The sequence below is a fragment of the Mytilus galloprovincialis genome, chromosome 3 (genome assembly GCF_965363235.1).
Source record: "Mytilus galloprovincialis chromosome 3, xbMytGall1.hap1.1, whole genome shotgun sequence".
NCBI lineage: Eukaryota > Metazoa > Mollusca > Bivalvia > Mytilida > Mytilidae > Mytilus > Mytilus galloprovincialis.
Genome location: NC_134840.1, coordinates 40,588,074 through 40,602,311, shown reverse-complemented (window position 1 = coordinate 40,602,311; position 14,238 = coordinate 40,588,074). Strand labels below are relative to the sequence as shown.

The window sequence follows — 14,238 nt, the reverse complement described above, 5'->3', positions numbered from 1 at the left end:
CAAGGTCACATGACATCTGCCCGCTAGACATGTACACTTAACAATCATTCCATACAGCAAATATAGTAGACCTATTGCATATGGTATGAGAAAAACAGACCAAAACACAAAAATTTAACTATAACCACTGAACCATGAAAATGAGGTCAAGGTCAGATGACACCTGCCAGTTGGACATGTACACCTTACAGTCCTTCCATACACTGAATATACTAGCCCTATTGCTTATAGTATCTGAGATATGGACTTGACCACCAAAACTTAACCTTGTTCACTGATCCATGAAATGAGGTCGAGGTCAAGTGAAAACTGTCTGACAGACACGAGGACCTTGCAAGGTACGCACATATCAAATATAGTTATCCTATTACGTATAATAAGAGAGAATTCAACATTACAAAAAAATTGAACTTTTTTTTCAAGTGGTCACTGAACCATGAAAATGAGGTCAAGGACATTGGACATGTGACTGACGGAAACTTTGTAACATGAAGCATCTATATACAAAGTATGAAGCATCCAGGTCTTCCACCTTCTAAAATATAAAGCTTTTAAGAAGTGAGCTAACGCCGCCGCCGTAGCCGCCGCCGCCGGATCACTATCCCTATGTCGAGCTTTCTGCAACAAAAGTTGCAGGCTCGACAAAAACTAAAGCTCAAAATATTTAACAACATTCTACTGAATAGAGAAGAATTAGGTTGTAGATAACCCAAATAGTGCAAAACACCTACTCCAGTACAAATATGTTCTTGTCCCCGCAGATAAAGATTTTAAAACATCGTTTTAGCGTTTTAGTGTGAAATCACATTATAAAAACTGCTCCATAAATGACCATTTTCTCTTAAAATGTCCTGTACCAAGTCAAGAAATGTCAGTTGTTATCAAATAGTTCGTCCCTTTGTATATTGCATTGGCGTTTGTTTTTTGTTGCGCTTCAGTGTTTTTTGTTGTTTCGTTGTTTTCCTCTTATAGTTGATGTGTTCTATCGGTTTGACTATGTAACCCGGATTTGTCTTCTTTTAATCAATTTAGGATTTTTGTACAGCAGTGTACTGCGGTGCCTTTATTTGAATTTTCTTTTTTGGAAACTCAACATGTACTACCCTAAAAAATCATGGATAATATAGCTCTGTTCTATGTTCTTCCGAATTTCATCCAGAGTCAGAATGGATCTTCCTTCGTTGTATTGGATACCTAAACTACATATAATTGTATCCTTACAAAATATGTTATATTGCTGGATCTTCCAAGTGTTCAACGAAACCTGTTTCCAAGTTATTAACACCAATGTGTTGTGTTCATAGAGTGTCTTTATGCCATTTTGTTTTTCTTTGTTGGCATATTTGATTGTTTTTATCGTGATGAAGATTACAACACATTGTTGACTGTTGTATCCCAAATTTTGACTTTTTCTACAAAATATGTCTGCTTATTTTGCTCACACATTTATGTCAATATAACAGAATTATATGAGACTTTCATACAAGTGAGAGGTCAAGCTTACTATCGAACCAGAACTAGCTGTCAGTAACTGCGAGTACTCTCAGACCCTTACTTTTAATCTGATTTGTATAGTTTGTTCTTTTGTTGGCTGTTACATCACTAATCCAGGTTTGGAGAGGGTTGAGCGTTTACAAATATTTTTAATCCCGACACATTCTGAATGTGCGTGTTCAAAGTCAGGAGACTGTAGTTTAGTGGTTGTAGTTAGTTCATGTCTGTCATCTTTGTTTTAGTTAATTGTTTTGTTCTACATTAGGCCATTGTTTTCTTAATTTAATCAATTCATATTTTTCATTTTGAGGACTTTTATACGACCATACGGTATGGTGTTTCTTATTGTTGAAGTCTGTATGGTTCCCTATACTTGCTAAAATCAACTTCATTTGAACTTTTGTGGATAGTTGTCACTTTGGCAATCACACCACATCTTATTTTTATATTTACGACAGGACAGATGATTCCAGCATGAGTTAAATACTGGTCTTATACCAAGATAATTGACAGAAGGTTAGGGGCTCTCAATATTTTTTCAAACCAAAAATATATATTAACATCAAGTGTTTTCTGCTGAAAAGCATACTTTTGTCATGTCTCTACTTTGATTATTCACAGACAAGCTAAAACCAACAGCACTTTTCGAAGCAAGTATCAATTCATACAAAAAAAGTGATTTCAAAGGGGAAAAGGAAATCATTTACAGATGCAATTTACTATCTGTATGATCTCATAACCAGGTGCTCCGCAGGGCGCAGCTATATACGACCCCAGTGGTCGAACCCTGAACAGTTGGGGTAAATTTGGTCACAATATTCAAGCTTGATACTGTCTGAATTTGGATTGGGATCAATTTTTAACCGGATTTTTGTGACAAAAATGTCGGTTATTGATTTGGGGATGTACGGCGGGCGGGCGGTCGGTCGGGCGGGCGGTCGGGCGGGCGGTCGGGCGGGCGGGCGGGAATCAAATGTTGTCCGTGCATTAACTCATGAACCGTTCAACCAAAGCTTTTAAAATTTTAATATGTTGTTACTGACAACTAAATGAAGGTCAAGTTCAATAATGGCGATTTTAACTTTTACCGTTCAGGAGTTATGGTTCTTGAAAGATTGAAAAATGGAGTTTCCAGTCGTGTCCCTGCATTTACGCATGAACTGTTCTACCTAAGCTTTCCAAATTTTAATATGTTGTTACTGATGACAAAATGGAGATCAAGTCCAATAATGGCGATTTTGACTTTTACCGTTCAGGAGTTATGGTTCTTGAAAGATTGAAAAATGGAGTTTCCAGTCGTGTCCGTGCATTTACGCATGAACTGTTCTACCTAAGCTTCCCAAATTTTAATATGTTGTTACTGATGACAAAATGGAGGTCAAGTTTAATAATGACGATTTTGACTTTTACCGTTCAGGAGTTATGGTTCTTGAAAGATTGAAAAATGGTGTTTCCAGTCGTGTTCGTGCATTTACGCATGAACTGTTTTACCAAAGCTTCCCAAATTTTAATATGTTGTAACTGATGACAAAATAGAGGTCAAGTTCAATAATGACGATTTTGACTTTTACCGTTCAGGAGTTATGGTTCTTGAAAGATTGAAAAATGGTGTTTCCAGTCGTGTCCGTGCATTTTCTCATGAACCATTCAACCAAAGCTTTTGAAATTTTTATATGTTGTTACTGATGGCAAATTAGAGGTCAAGTTCAATAATGACGATTTTGACTTTTACCGTTCAGGAGTTATGGTTCTTGAAAGATTGTGAAATGGCGTTTCCATTCACGTTGTTGCATTTACTCATGAACCATTCAATCTAAGCTTTTCAAATTTTAAGATGTTGATACTGATGACAAAATGGAGGTCAAATTTGATATTGACGATTTTCACTTTCACCATTCATCAGTAATGGTTCTTGTGATATTGCCAGGACACAAATAAATATTAATAAATCCGGTTTGCTGTCGTTGTGACAGCCTCTTGTTTTACATAATATGGGTTTTTGTCACAAAATTAATGTGGTCATAGATCTTACAAATCTATTGCACAATACTGTGCAATTGAATATTTCTTTTTGAAACTTTTCAAAATTTGAAATTTGAAAATTTTTGAAAAAAAAAGGAATCCCTTAAAAAAATGGTAAACAAAAAATCCCCCTCCCCACTTTTTGAAACCCCCATTGGAGCAATAACCCTTAAACTCAATCCCATGCTTTCTTTTGTAGTATTGAACCTTGTATAATTTCAGAGAGATCCATACACTTAAACACAAGTTATCGTCATGATTGTTTGGAAACTAGAAACATGCTTCTTTTTTGCCCTTTTTTGGCCCCTAAATCCTACATATTTCGGGCAATTAACCCAAAACTTAATCCCAGCCTCCCCTTTGTTATATGGTACGTTGTGGTACAATTTCAGAGAGATCCATACAATTACACACAAGTTATTGTCTGGAAACTAGAAAAATGCTTGTTTTGGCCCCTTTTTGGCCCTTAATTCCTAAACTTTGGCCCCATAACCCTGAAAATGAATCCAAACCTTCTACTTGTGGTTTTAAACATTGCGATATAATTTCAGAGCAATTGAAATACTTGTACACAAGTTATTATCCTGAAACTAGAAAAATGCTTGTTTTGGGCCCCTTTTTCCTAAACGGTTGGGACCATCATCCCCAAAATTAATCCCAACCTTCATTTTGAACCTTCTGAAAAAATTCCATAAAGATCTATTCACTTAAACTAAAGTTATGATCCGGAAACCAATGTGTCTTCGGACGACGACGACGCAGACGACGACATCATACCATTATACGATCCCAAAAAATTTTTGGGGTCGTAAAACTTATAAAACATAAAACATCTTAGTTATATTCTTTCGAATAATAGCAACACAAGGAATATGATTTATCTTTCCAAATAAATTTTGGAAACAGATAACACTTGTCAATATGAGTTATAACAATTGATATTAAAACTAATGTTATCATTTTTTTTATTATTTTAAAATCCTAAAAATGAAAATGTTAGATGAAAGCCAAGGATTTCATGTAACAAGCTAAAACACACAACTAATTACAATTACATTACCATAAAGCTATGATTTGACGTTATCCCTTTTCTGTAAATATCTTTAGATTTAAAACTTTGGAAGGACTATAAAAATTGAAGAAACTTGCATTAGTTATTACTTCAATCTCAAATTAGGATAAGATGCTGTACTTCATCAATATATTGTTGTCTGAAAATCCAATAGAAATAAACTTATCATAGATACCAGGACTAAATTTTATATATACGAAACAGAAAACACATTTACAGTTATATAAATCGAATGGCTTACATTTTATATTTTGTGTCCAAACTGATGTCTACAGATGTGAAACCACAAATAAAACAATAACTGTAAAGAATGACTGATTTTTCAAGCAAACATTGTGCTGTTTGTTACTCATAACTTGTTTTTATTCCATATAAATACAGTAAAACATTCTATAATCTTTGAACTGTATCTGTCTTTACTAGTCATTGGAAAATAATGTCCTATTTAAACATAATGTATATCTTAAACAACTTAAATCAAGGGATATCAGTTACGCAAACCAGACATTATCACTTATAGTTTCAAAATATTATCTAGTATTTGAGAGATCAAATACAAAGCATCACCTCCATAATAAGTTGTAATGATCACAAGTACATAAGTATCAATAACCTATTTAAAATTACAATGTAAACACTATAAACAAACTGACAAAATCTATAAAGGCTGTTCCAATAGACACAGAAGTAACTTCATCTGCAGTATAAGTACTGATTTACTGAAAAGTTGTTGATTATATCTTAATAATGCAGTTTCATAAAATGCTGTCTCGAAATTTCAGGTACTATTTTTCATATTTTCACTTATAAGTCTTAACTAAAAAATAAGGGATATAGTATTCAAAGTTAGAACACAAAAACCTTATATGCACTTCAAATAACCTGAATGCCAAAGAAAATCTTACAAAAATGTTATTCATCTGAAAGTAACAATGAAACCATCAACACAGTATGTAGCACCATTTTGAGCAGAATGTAATATATTGCTTAATGTTAATCGTGATAAATCTGTGCATAGAGGACAACAGATGCAGGAAAATATAGAATGTAATTTAAGACTTAAATTGGCACAAAGTGTTCTTAATGAAAATACCATTATTCGTCTTGAACATTTACACAATCACATGGCACATCAAGATATTTGATAGAAAACTTTGCATGAAATAATGCATAAATGGGACTATTAATACAGATGAACTGAGTAGCAATTTTGATAAATATTCAGACCTCAGGAGAAAGAGGTGAAATTCATTCAGTACACATATCAGAAGTTTCCTTAATAGCAAATAACTGTAAAAATAACACACATCTTGAGCACACAAAACTTTTTTCAAATTTCCTCACAGTACATAAGACTAACTCTTCTCAATGTAAGGAAAAAGATGGGACATGACTTATAAGTTATTCTATCATTAAAACAGCATGTGCTTCTATTACCCTAATATCTACCTGTTGAGATATTTTACCTGTAACTTAAATGTCAGGTTCTCTTAACTGTTTTATTTGGTGTTATCTTTCACATATCCGTTCTAAGCGTTCTTTCTATGATTTCAATACCATATTTTGTTAAAATGCTTAGTTAATTACAGTAATGTGGTTTTTTGAAACTGTTTCCCTATATCTGTTACTAACTGTTACAGGAAAAAATATGCCAATAAAAACCCAATTATTTTTTTTAGAGAATGTGAAATGCATTACCCACCTAGTTTAATATCCTATATATCTAATTGGAACAGCCTTTAGTATCCAATATATCAAAATGGAACATCCTTCAGTATCCAATATGCCTAAATAGAACAACCTTAGTACTAATTCATCTTCAAATCTAACAGATTAAAATAAAACACATGTCCTAAATGAAACAGATTATTTAAACAGAGACAGATAATAAATACAATTGCATATTAATATTTATGAGACAAAACAAAGAAAGATAAAAATGCACAAAATCCTCAGTTGTTTGTATTAAACTGCACACAATTTTACAACAATGCAAATCTAGTTAACTCAATTTTATTTACAAAAAAATCTATCTCTCAGAAATATAATGGCTTTCAAAACCCTGATGACTACAGTCTCTTTCAATTTATGAGATTCAATGTGTTTTGCTACTTCAGATAACCAATTATAAAGCAATGTTTCTTATTCAAAATAAACATAAAATTGTTGTCAATAAATCATATTTTAAGTCAAATCATTACTGTAACATATGAATAAGAATATGCCAAAAGAATATAATATTGTGTAAGATAACTAATTCAAATGTCAATTGTTTTGCATTATATGGTTAATGGTGAAACTCAATGTTTTAGAAGTTGCTGATCTTAGACTGATAGTGATATATTAAGTAGAGAAAATCATCTCCAACCATAATACATTTTGATTGCTTGTAAAAGGGTAAAAAAAAATATTCAATACAACTAAACATACATTTTTTGTTTTGTTACACAAAAACATTACACTTGGGTCTGCCAGCAGATATTTGATTTTACCGAGTCTTAGTCCAAGTTCAAATGTTTATTTAACACCATGTATATGTCATCTTCAGGAAGTGGTGTACCAATTCTTCAAGTCATATCTTGTTAAAATACATTTCCAAAAGATTGATTTTGTTTTCATTTTTATCAAGTGGCTTTGTTGTAAAGATGTCCAAAAATCCTATACACAATTGTATTATTTGAAGTAATGAACAGGAAAAAACTTTAAATAAGCCAAGGTCATATTTTATTCTGTCTTTGGTGCCTGTTTATCCATAGGACCCTATTTTGCATTTCATATTATTCATTTTTATAACCCTGTATTGTTAGATGCTGTCTAATTATACAAATTATAAAAAAAGAAACTAAATATTGTTGCCCTGTCATGTATGGTTTCTATTAAATATATCTGAGATTCCTCAGTCCAACACAGCATGTACTAGGTAATAAGGACAGTGCTGTATCATGCCATGTAACATATTGGTCTTTGTAACATTGTATGCTACACCAAACAAATACTGATGGATCTAGGAGAAAGACAGGAAATGGTGTAACCATAGTGACATTGCTTATCAATAAATTTCATTATAGGTGAGACAAAAGGTAAACTCTAAACAATAATATCTTTTAAACACATGAATTTACATGAAATATAGACTGATTATACTAAAAAAAAAGTACAGTAAGTTTTCTATTTGCACTGCAGTCTACAATTTTAGCATTATTGTTGATTTCATTTGCTTTATATTACTTGTTATAAAGAGATTATGATAAGGTAGGGATACTTTCTGTATCCATCCAAAAAAGGGAGAGTTTGTAATAACGTATCAAAAGAAATGAGAAAAATTGGCTTTACCAAAATATTTAGATGTTTCTGATTAATAATCAATTTGTAAATAAGTTAATTTAATGTTATGAAGTGATGAAAAATCTGTATGAAATTTGGCACCAAAGGATGTTATATAAAACTATCCTTTTAAAATGTAATGCCCACTGTAAATGTCATGTATCACTAATTCAACCACAGGCATTCAATATAAAAATAGAGATTGTGTAAAAATTCAGTGGATGTTAAGAACTCCCTTAACAAATAATAAACAAAACAAAACAAATAATAAAATTCATAGAAACAAAAACAATTTTGCACATGAAAATGAGATTAAAGCTTGAAATAAAAATAATAATAAATAGAAGCTCAAGGCTTTTAAATAATTTATGCATAAAGTTCATATTTAGAAGTAAAAATAAACCCAATTAGAATATAAAAATAAGGAGATGCAGTATGAGACAACTATCCACTTTATACTTTCTATCATATTAAAATTGATTGTTTTAAAAAATTATGGTAAGGGCAAAGACATTTCTTGATTACCTCTTCATAACACTTGATTTAACAAACAATTTGCAGTATGTGTTTTCTAAGATCTCCAATTGATGAAATTAAATACTGTCATCAAAGAACAGTGTGTAAATAAACCTGCCAGGGTGTAATAAGGATTTGTTTTAATTCTCACTGAAGTGTGAAGGTTTTTCTATTTTAAAATTGGCTTAAACTTGGAAATTGTATTTCAAATTTTACTATCATGCGAATCAAAATATCTTAATGAAGACCACATACAGGTAGGTATGCACATGAATACAAATATGTTCCTTTCTTGGAATCTTAAAATATCTGTCAGTTGAAATCAACAAGTTACGACATGCAATGTGCTAGAGTTAGCTTTTGAAATTGATAAATAGCTTTATTTTTTAGAAATCTTTTTTCTAAATTAATGTAAAAGTTCAATTTCCACGACACATTTATATTTTCTAAAATAAAGTACATCTTAATATAAGGACATCACATCCATGCAATTTTTTCATTCTGTAATATGATGAAACCAGATGCTCCGCAGGGCGTAGCTTTATACGACCGCAGAGGTTGAACCCTGAACAGTTGGGGCAAGTATGGACACAACATTCAAGCTGGATTCAGCTCTAAATTTGGATTGTGATTAAATAGTTGACACAGCATAGGTTTCTGACACAGAATGAATGTGTTCTAATGAACTTAAAATTTTTGTTTTCTCTTAGAGCAATTCACTATGCTGTTGAATATTAATCCTCTCAAAAAAATGTTTGAAGAAATTTTCTTTTTTATTTATGAAATTTCAAATGAGAAAAATTGAACCCAATTTTTTTAATCACATTCCCCTTTCCCTTATTCCAAAACTAATCTCAATTAAAATTTCTAATGGAGTTTGCAACAATAACTACTCATTTAAATACATCATAAAATATTAAGATGTAAAAAAAACTGCTTGTTATCACTGAATGGTAAAGATTATTTTAATTTATCAGTTGGTAGTAAAAAGTGAATATACATTGTATATTGTATATAACAAAGATTTAAGTTGATTCTGGACAAAGAAAGATAACTTCAATTAAAAAAAAATCTTGCTATTGCACAATATTTTGCAATTAGATATTTCTTGCTTACTATTCTGGACAAAGAAAGATAACTCTAATTAAAAAAAAATTTGCTATTTCACAATATTGTGCAATTAGATATTTCTTGCCATTGCGCAATACTGTGCAATTGAAAAGACTTGCTATTGCACAATACTTAATATAATAATTTTAGATCCTGATTTGGACCAACTTGAAAACTGGGCCCATAATAAAAAATCTAAGTTCATTTTTGGATTCAGCATATCAAAGAACCCCAAGATTTCAATTTTTGTTAAAATCAGACTAAAGTTTAATTTTGAACCCTTTGGACTTCAGTGTAGACCAATTTGAAAACAGGACCAAAAATGAAGAATCTACATACACAGTTAGATTTGGTATATCAAAGAACCCCATTTATTCAATTTTTGATGAAATCAAACAAAGTTTAATTTTGGACCCCGATTTGGACCAACTTGAAAACTGGGCCAATAATCAAGAATCTAAGTACATTTTTAGATTCAGCATATCAAAGAACCTAACTGATTCATTTTTTGTCAAAATCAAACTAAGTTTAATTTTGGACCCTTTGGACCTTAATGTAGACCAATTTGAAAACGGGACCAAAAGTTAAGAATCTACATACACAGTCATGACAGTTAGATTCGGCATATCAAAGAACCCCAATTATTCAATTTTGATGAAATCAAACAAAGTTTAATTTTGGACCCTTTCGGCCCCTTATTCTGTTGGGACCAAAACTCCCAAAATCAATACCAACCTTCCTTTTATGGTCATAAACCTTGTGTTTAAATTTCATAGATTTCTATTTACTTCTACTAACGTTATGGTGCGAAAACCAAGAAAAAGCTTATTTGGGTCCCTTTTTGGCCCCTAATTCCTAAACTGTTGGGACCTAAACTCCCAAAATCAATACCAACCTTCCTTTTGTAGTCATTAACATTGTGTTTAAATTTCATTGATTTCTATTTACTTAAACTAAAGTTATTGTGCGAAAACCAAGAATAATGCTTATTTGGGCCCTTTTTTGGCCCCTAATTCCTAAACTGTTGAAACCAAAACTCCCAAAATCAATCCCAACCGTTCTTTTGTGGTCATAAACCTTGTGTCAAAATTTCATAGATTTCCATTCACTTTTACCAAAGTTAGAGTGCGAAAACTAAAAGTATTCGGACGACGACGCCAACGTGATAGCAATATACGACGAAAAATTTTTCAAATTTTGCGGTCGTATAAAAAGTTTATCCTGCCGTAAAAATTTCAAACAAAAATTAAAAATTTACATGATGGCTTGAAGTAAACAGCAGTATGCAGTATTTATGAAACATGTTTATTATTGCAAAAATGGCTGGTAATGGTAACTGGTATTTGTCAATAAATAAAGTCTTTAGTTTAACTGGAAATACCTGTCAAAATGGGAGACAACTCTTAATGTTATTCAATTAAAAATGGTTGTTGGATAGTACTTCCAAAATATTAACCAACATACTATCTGTTTGGAAATAAAAATTTGCATACATCAAATAGACATACAACCCTTAATTAATAACAACCAATGTCTTAAAATAAAATGTGTCCTCTAATAATACCACATACATTTAAATAGCCCTAAGTGAATTAAAAAAAGGAGTGTTTTAAATTCCAGTCTGATAGATTAAATTAGCAATTTAATTCAAAGATCTTTGGTATCACATTAAATCTAAATGAACATATTATTAAATGGAACAATTTATTTCATTAATCATTGTTGGATTTAGGATTTCAAATGATATATGATGAATTAAATTATTGTGAGCACAAAGACTAGTTTCTTACTGACATAGAAATATAAAGATCTACCATGATTACCATATATGTATAAAATAAAATAAAAAAAGTTTTTCCTTACAAATAAAATGTATAAAGCAGAATTCAAAAGTTTTCATAAAACATAACTAGAGGCTCTAAAGAGCCTGTGTCGCTCACCTTGGTATATGTGAATATTAAACAAAGGAAGCAGATGGATTCATGACAAAATTGTGTTTAGGTGATGGTGATGTGTTTGTACATCTTACTTTACTGAACATTCTTGCTCCTTACAATTATCTCTATCTATAATGATCTTGGCCCAGTAGTTTCAGTGGAAAATGTTAGTAAAAATTTACAAATTTTATGAAAATTGTTAAAAATTGACTATAAAGGACAATAACTCCTTAGGGGGTCAACTGACCATTTTTGTCATGTTTGACTTATCTTTAGGTCTTACTTTGCTGTACATTATTGCTGTTTACAGTTTATCTCTATCTATAATAATATTCAAGATAATAACAAAAAACGTCAAAATTTTCTTAAAATTACCAATTATGGGGCAGCAACCCAACAACCGGTTGTCGGATCCATCTGAAAATTTCAGGGCAGATAGATCTTGACATGATAAACAATTTCACTCCGTCAGATTTGCTCTAAATGCTTTGATTTTTGAGTTATAAGCCAAAAACTGCATTTTACCCCTATGTCCTATATTTAGCCATGGCAGCCATCTTGGTTGGATGGCCGGGTCACCGGACACATTTTTTAAACTACATACCCCAAAGATGATTGTGGCCAAGTTTGGATTAATTTAGCCCAGTAGTTTCAGAGGAGAAGATTTTTGTAAAAGATCACTAAGATTTACGAAAAATGGTTAAAAATTGACTATAAAGGGCAATAACTCCTTAAGGGGTCAACTGACCATTTCGGTCATGTTGACTTATTTGTAAATCTAACTTTGCTGAACATTATTGCTGTTTACAGTTTATCTCTATCTATAATAATATTCAAGATAATAACCAAAAACAGCAAAATTTCCATAAAATTACCAATTCAGGGGCAGCAACCCATCAACGGGTTGTCCGATTCATCTGAAAATTTCTGGGCAGATAGATCTTGACCTGATAAACAATTTTACCCCATGTCAGATTTGCTCTAAATGCTTTGATTTTTGAGTTATAAGCCAAAAACTGCATTTTACCCCTATGTCCTATATTTAGCCGTGGCAGCCATCTTGGTTGGATGGCCGGGTCACCGGACACATTTTTTGAACTACATACCCCAAAGATGATTGTGGCCAAGTTTGGATTAATTTAGCCCAGTAGTTTCAGAGGAGAAGATTTTTGTAAAAGATTACTAAGATTTACGAAAAATGGTTAAAAATTGACTATAAAGGGCAATAACTCCTTAAGGGGTCAACTGACCATTTCGGTCATGTTGACTTATTTGTAAATCTTACTTTGCTGAACATTATTGCTGTTTACAGTTTATCTCTATCTATAATAATATTCAAGATAATAACCAAAAACAGCAAAATTTCCATAAAATTACCAATTCAGGGGCAGCAACCCATCAACGGGTTGTCCGATTCATCTGAAAATTTCTGGGCAGATAGATCTTGACCTGATAAACAATTTTACCCCATGTCAGATTTGCTCTAAATGCTTTGGTTTTTGAGTTATAAGCCAAAAACTGCATTTTACCCCTATGTTCTATTTTTAGCCATGGCGGCCATCTTGGTTGGTTGGCGGGGTCACCGGACACATTTTTTAAACTAGATACCCCAATGATGATTGTGGCCAAGTTTGATTAAATTTGGCTTAGTAGTTTCAGAGGAGAAGATTTTTGTAAAAGTTAACGACGACGGACGCAGGACGACGACGGACGACGGACGCAGGACGCCGGACGCCGGACGCAAAGTGATGGGAAAAGCTCACTTGGCCCTTCGGGCCAGGTGAGCTAAAAATAGAGCATAAAAAGATGCTAATCATGATTATCTTTAAATAATGTGAGATTAGGATACAAATAAATGCCTGAACTTATTTCAATATACAAACTTTAAAGTATTTATTGTGTCCAGATTGATACATAATTATTAAATTTCTGATTATCAAATGTAAGTAAAAGAATACACTATTTCAAAAATTTCAAAATACTTTATAAAAAAGATCAAACATTAATTTGAAACAAGTTCAGAAATACACCAGATAAAGAGTTTTTGAATGTGATAGTTTTAAAAGTGTACAATATTTCAAAAGCACCAGGATTATAATATTTTCATGAAATTCATTTCATATAAAACAAAAAGTAGAGATTTAAACTAAAAATGTTCAATATTTACATCATACTGAACATTATTGCACATAGGTCAACACACTGTTATGTAAAACACATGACAGCTAACAAAGCACTGAGATCTAAAACTGTACACATATATTGGTCACTGTACATATATACACAGAATTTATTAACACTATACAAACATGTGTGTGTCATACATCAGTCTCAGGCTTACTAGCCAATTTAGCTTCTTTAAGAATCATATCACACTTGTCTAGCTCCTACAAATATAAAACAGAAATTCTATGTCTTTGTATTTACAATCTGATGATTTATAACATTATAATTTAATTTTGGATGTAACGCGTCTTCTGATTGGCTGACGTTATTTTGTTATGAGCCCATAGACATAATTTAGTCATGTGACCGTGATGTCATCAACGTTTTTTCATGGTTTTCTACAGTTTAAAATGGAATTTAGAATTAAATTATAAGAAATGACTGTAATATTTTTTCTGTCTATTCGAAATAACATAAAAAATGTGGTGCACACTGTAAATAACCCGCTATGCGCGTTATTCAGTGTGCACCACATTTTTTATGTTATTTCTTCATAGACAGAACAAATATTACAGTCATTTCTTAAATAACCATTAG

General features: G+C 31.8%; 1 protein-coding gene across 4 annotated transcripts in view; it reads right to left on the bottom strand.

The window, feature by feature from the left end:
• Window positions 1-13,267: 13,267 nt before the first annotated feature.
• LOC143067931 (1-phosphatidylinositol 4,5-bisphosphate phosphodiesterase beta-4-like) overlaps window positions 13,268-14,238 on the bottom strand; it is a 108,232-nt gene continuing 107,261 nt past the window's right edge. For all 4 annotated transcript variants that reach the window (XM_076241557.1, XM_076241559.1, XM_076241560.1 and 1 more), the window contains one exon: window positions 13,268-13,862. In XM_076241557.1, the coding sequence (XP_076097672.1) occupies window positions 13,794-13,862 (69 nt within the window). In that variant the 3' untranslated portion in view covers window positions 13,268-13,793. The remainder of the gene's footprint in view (window positions 13,863-14,238) is intronic.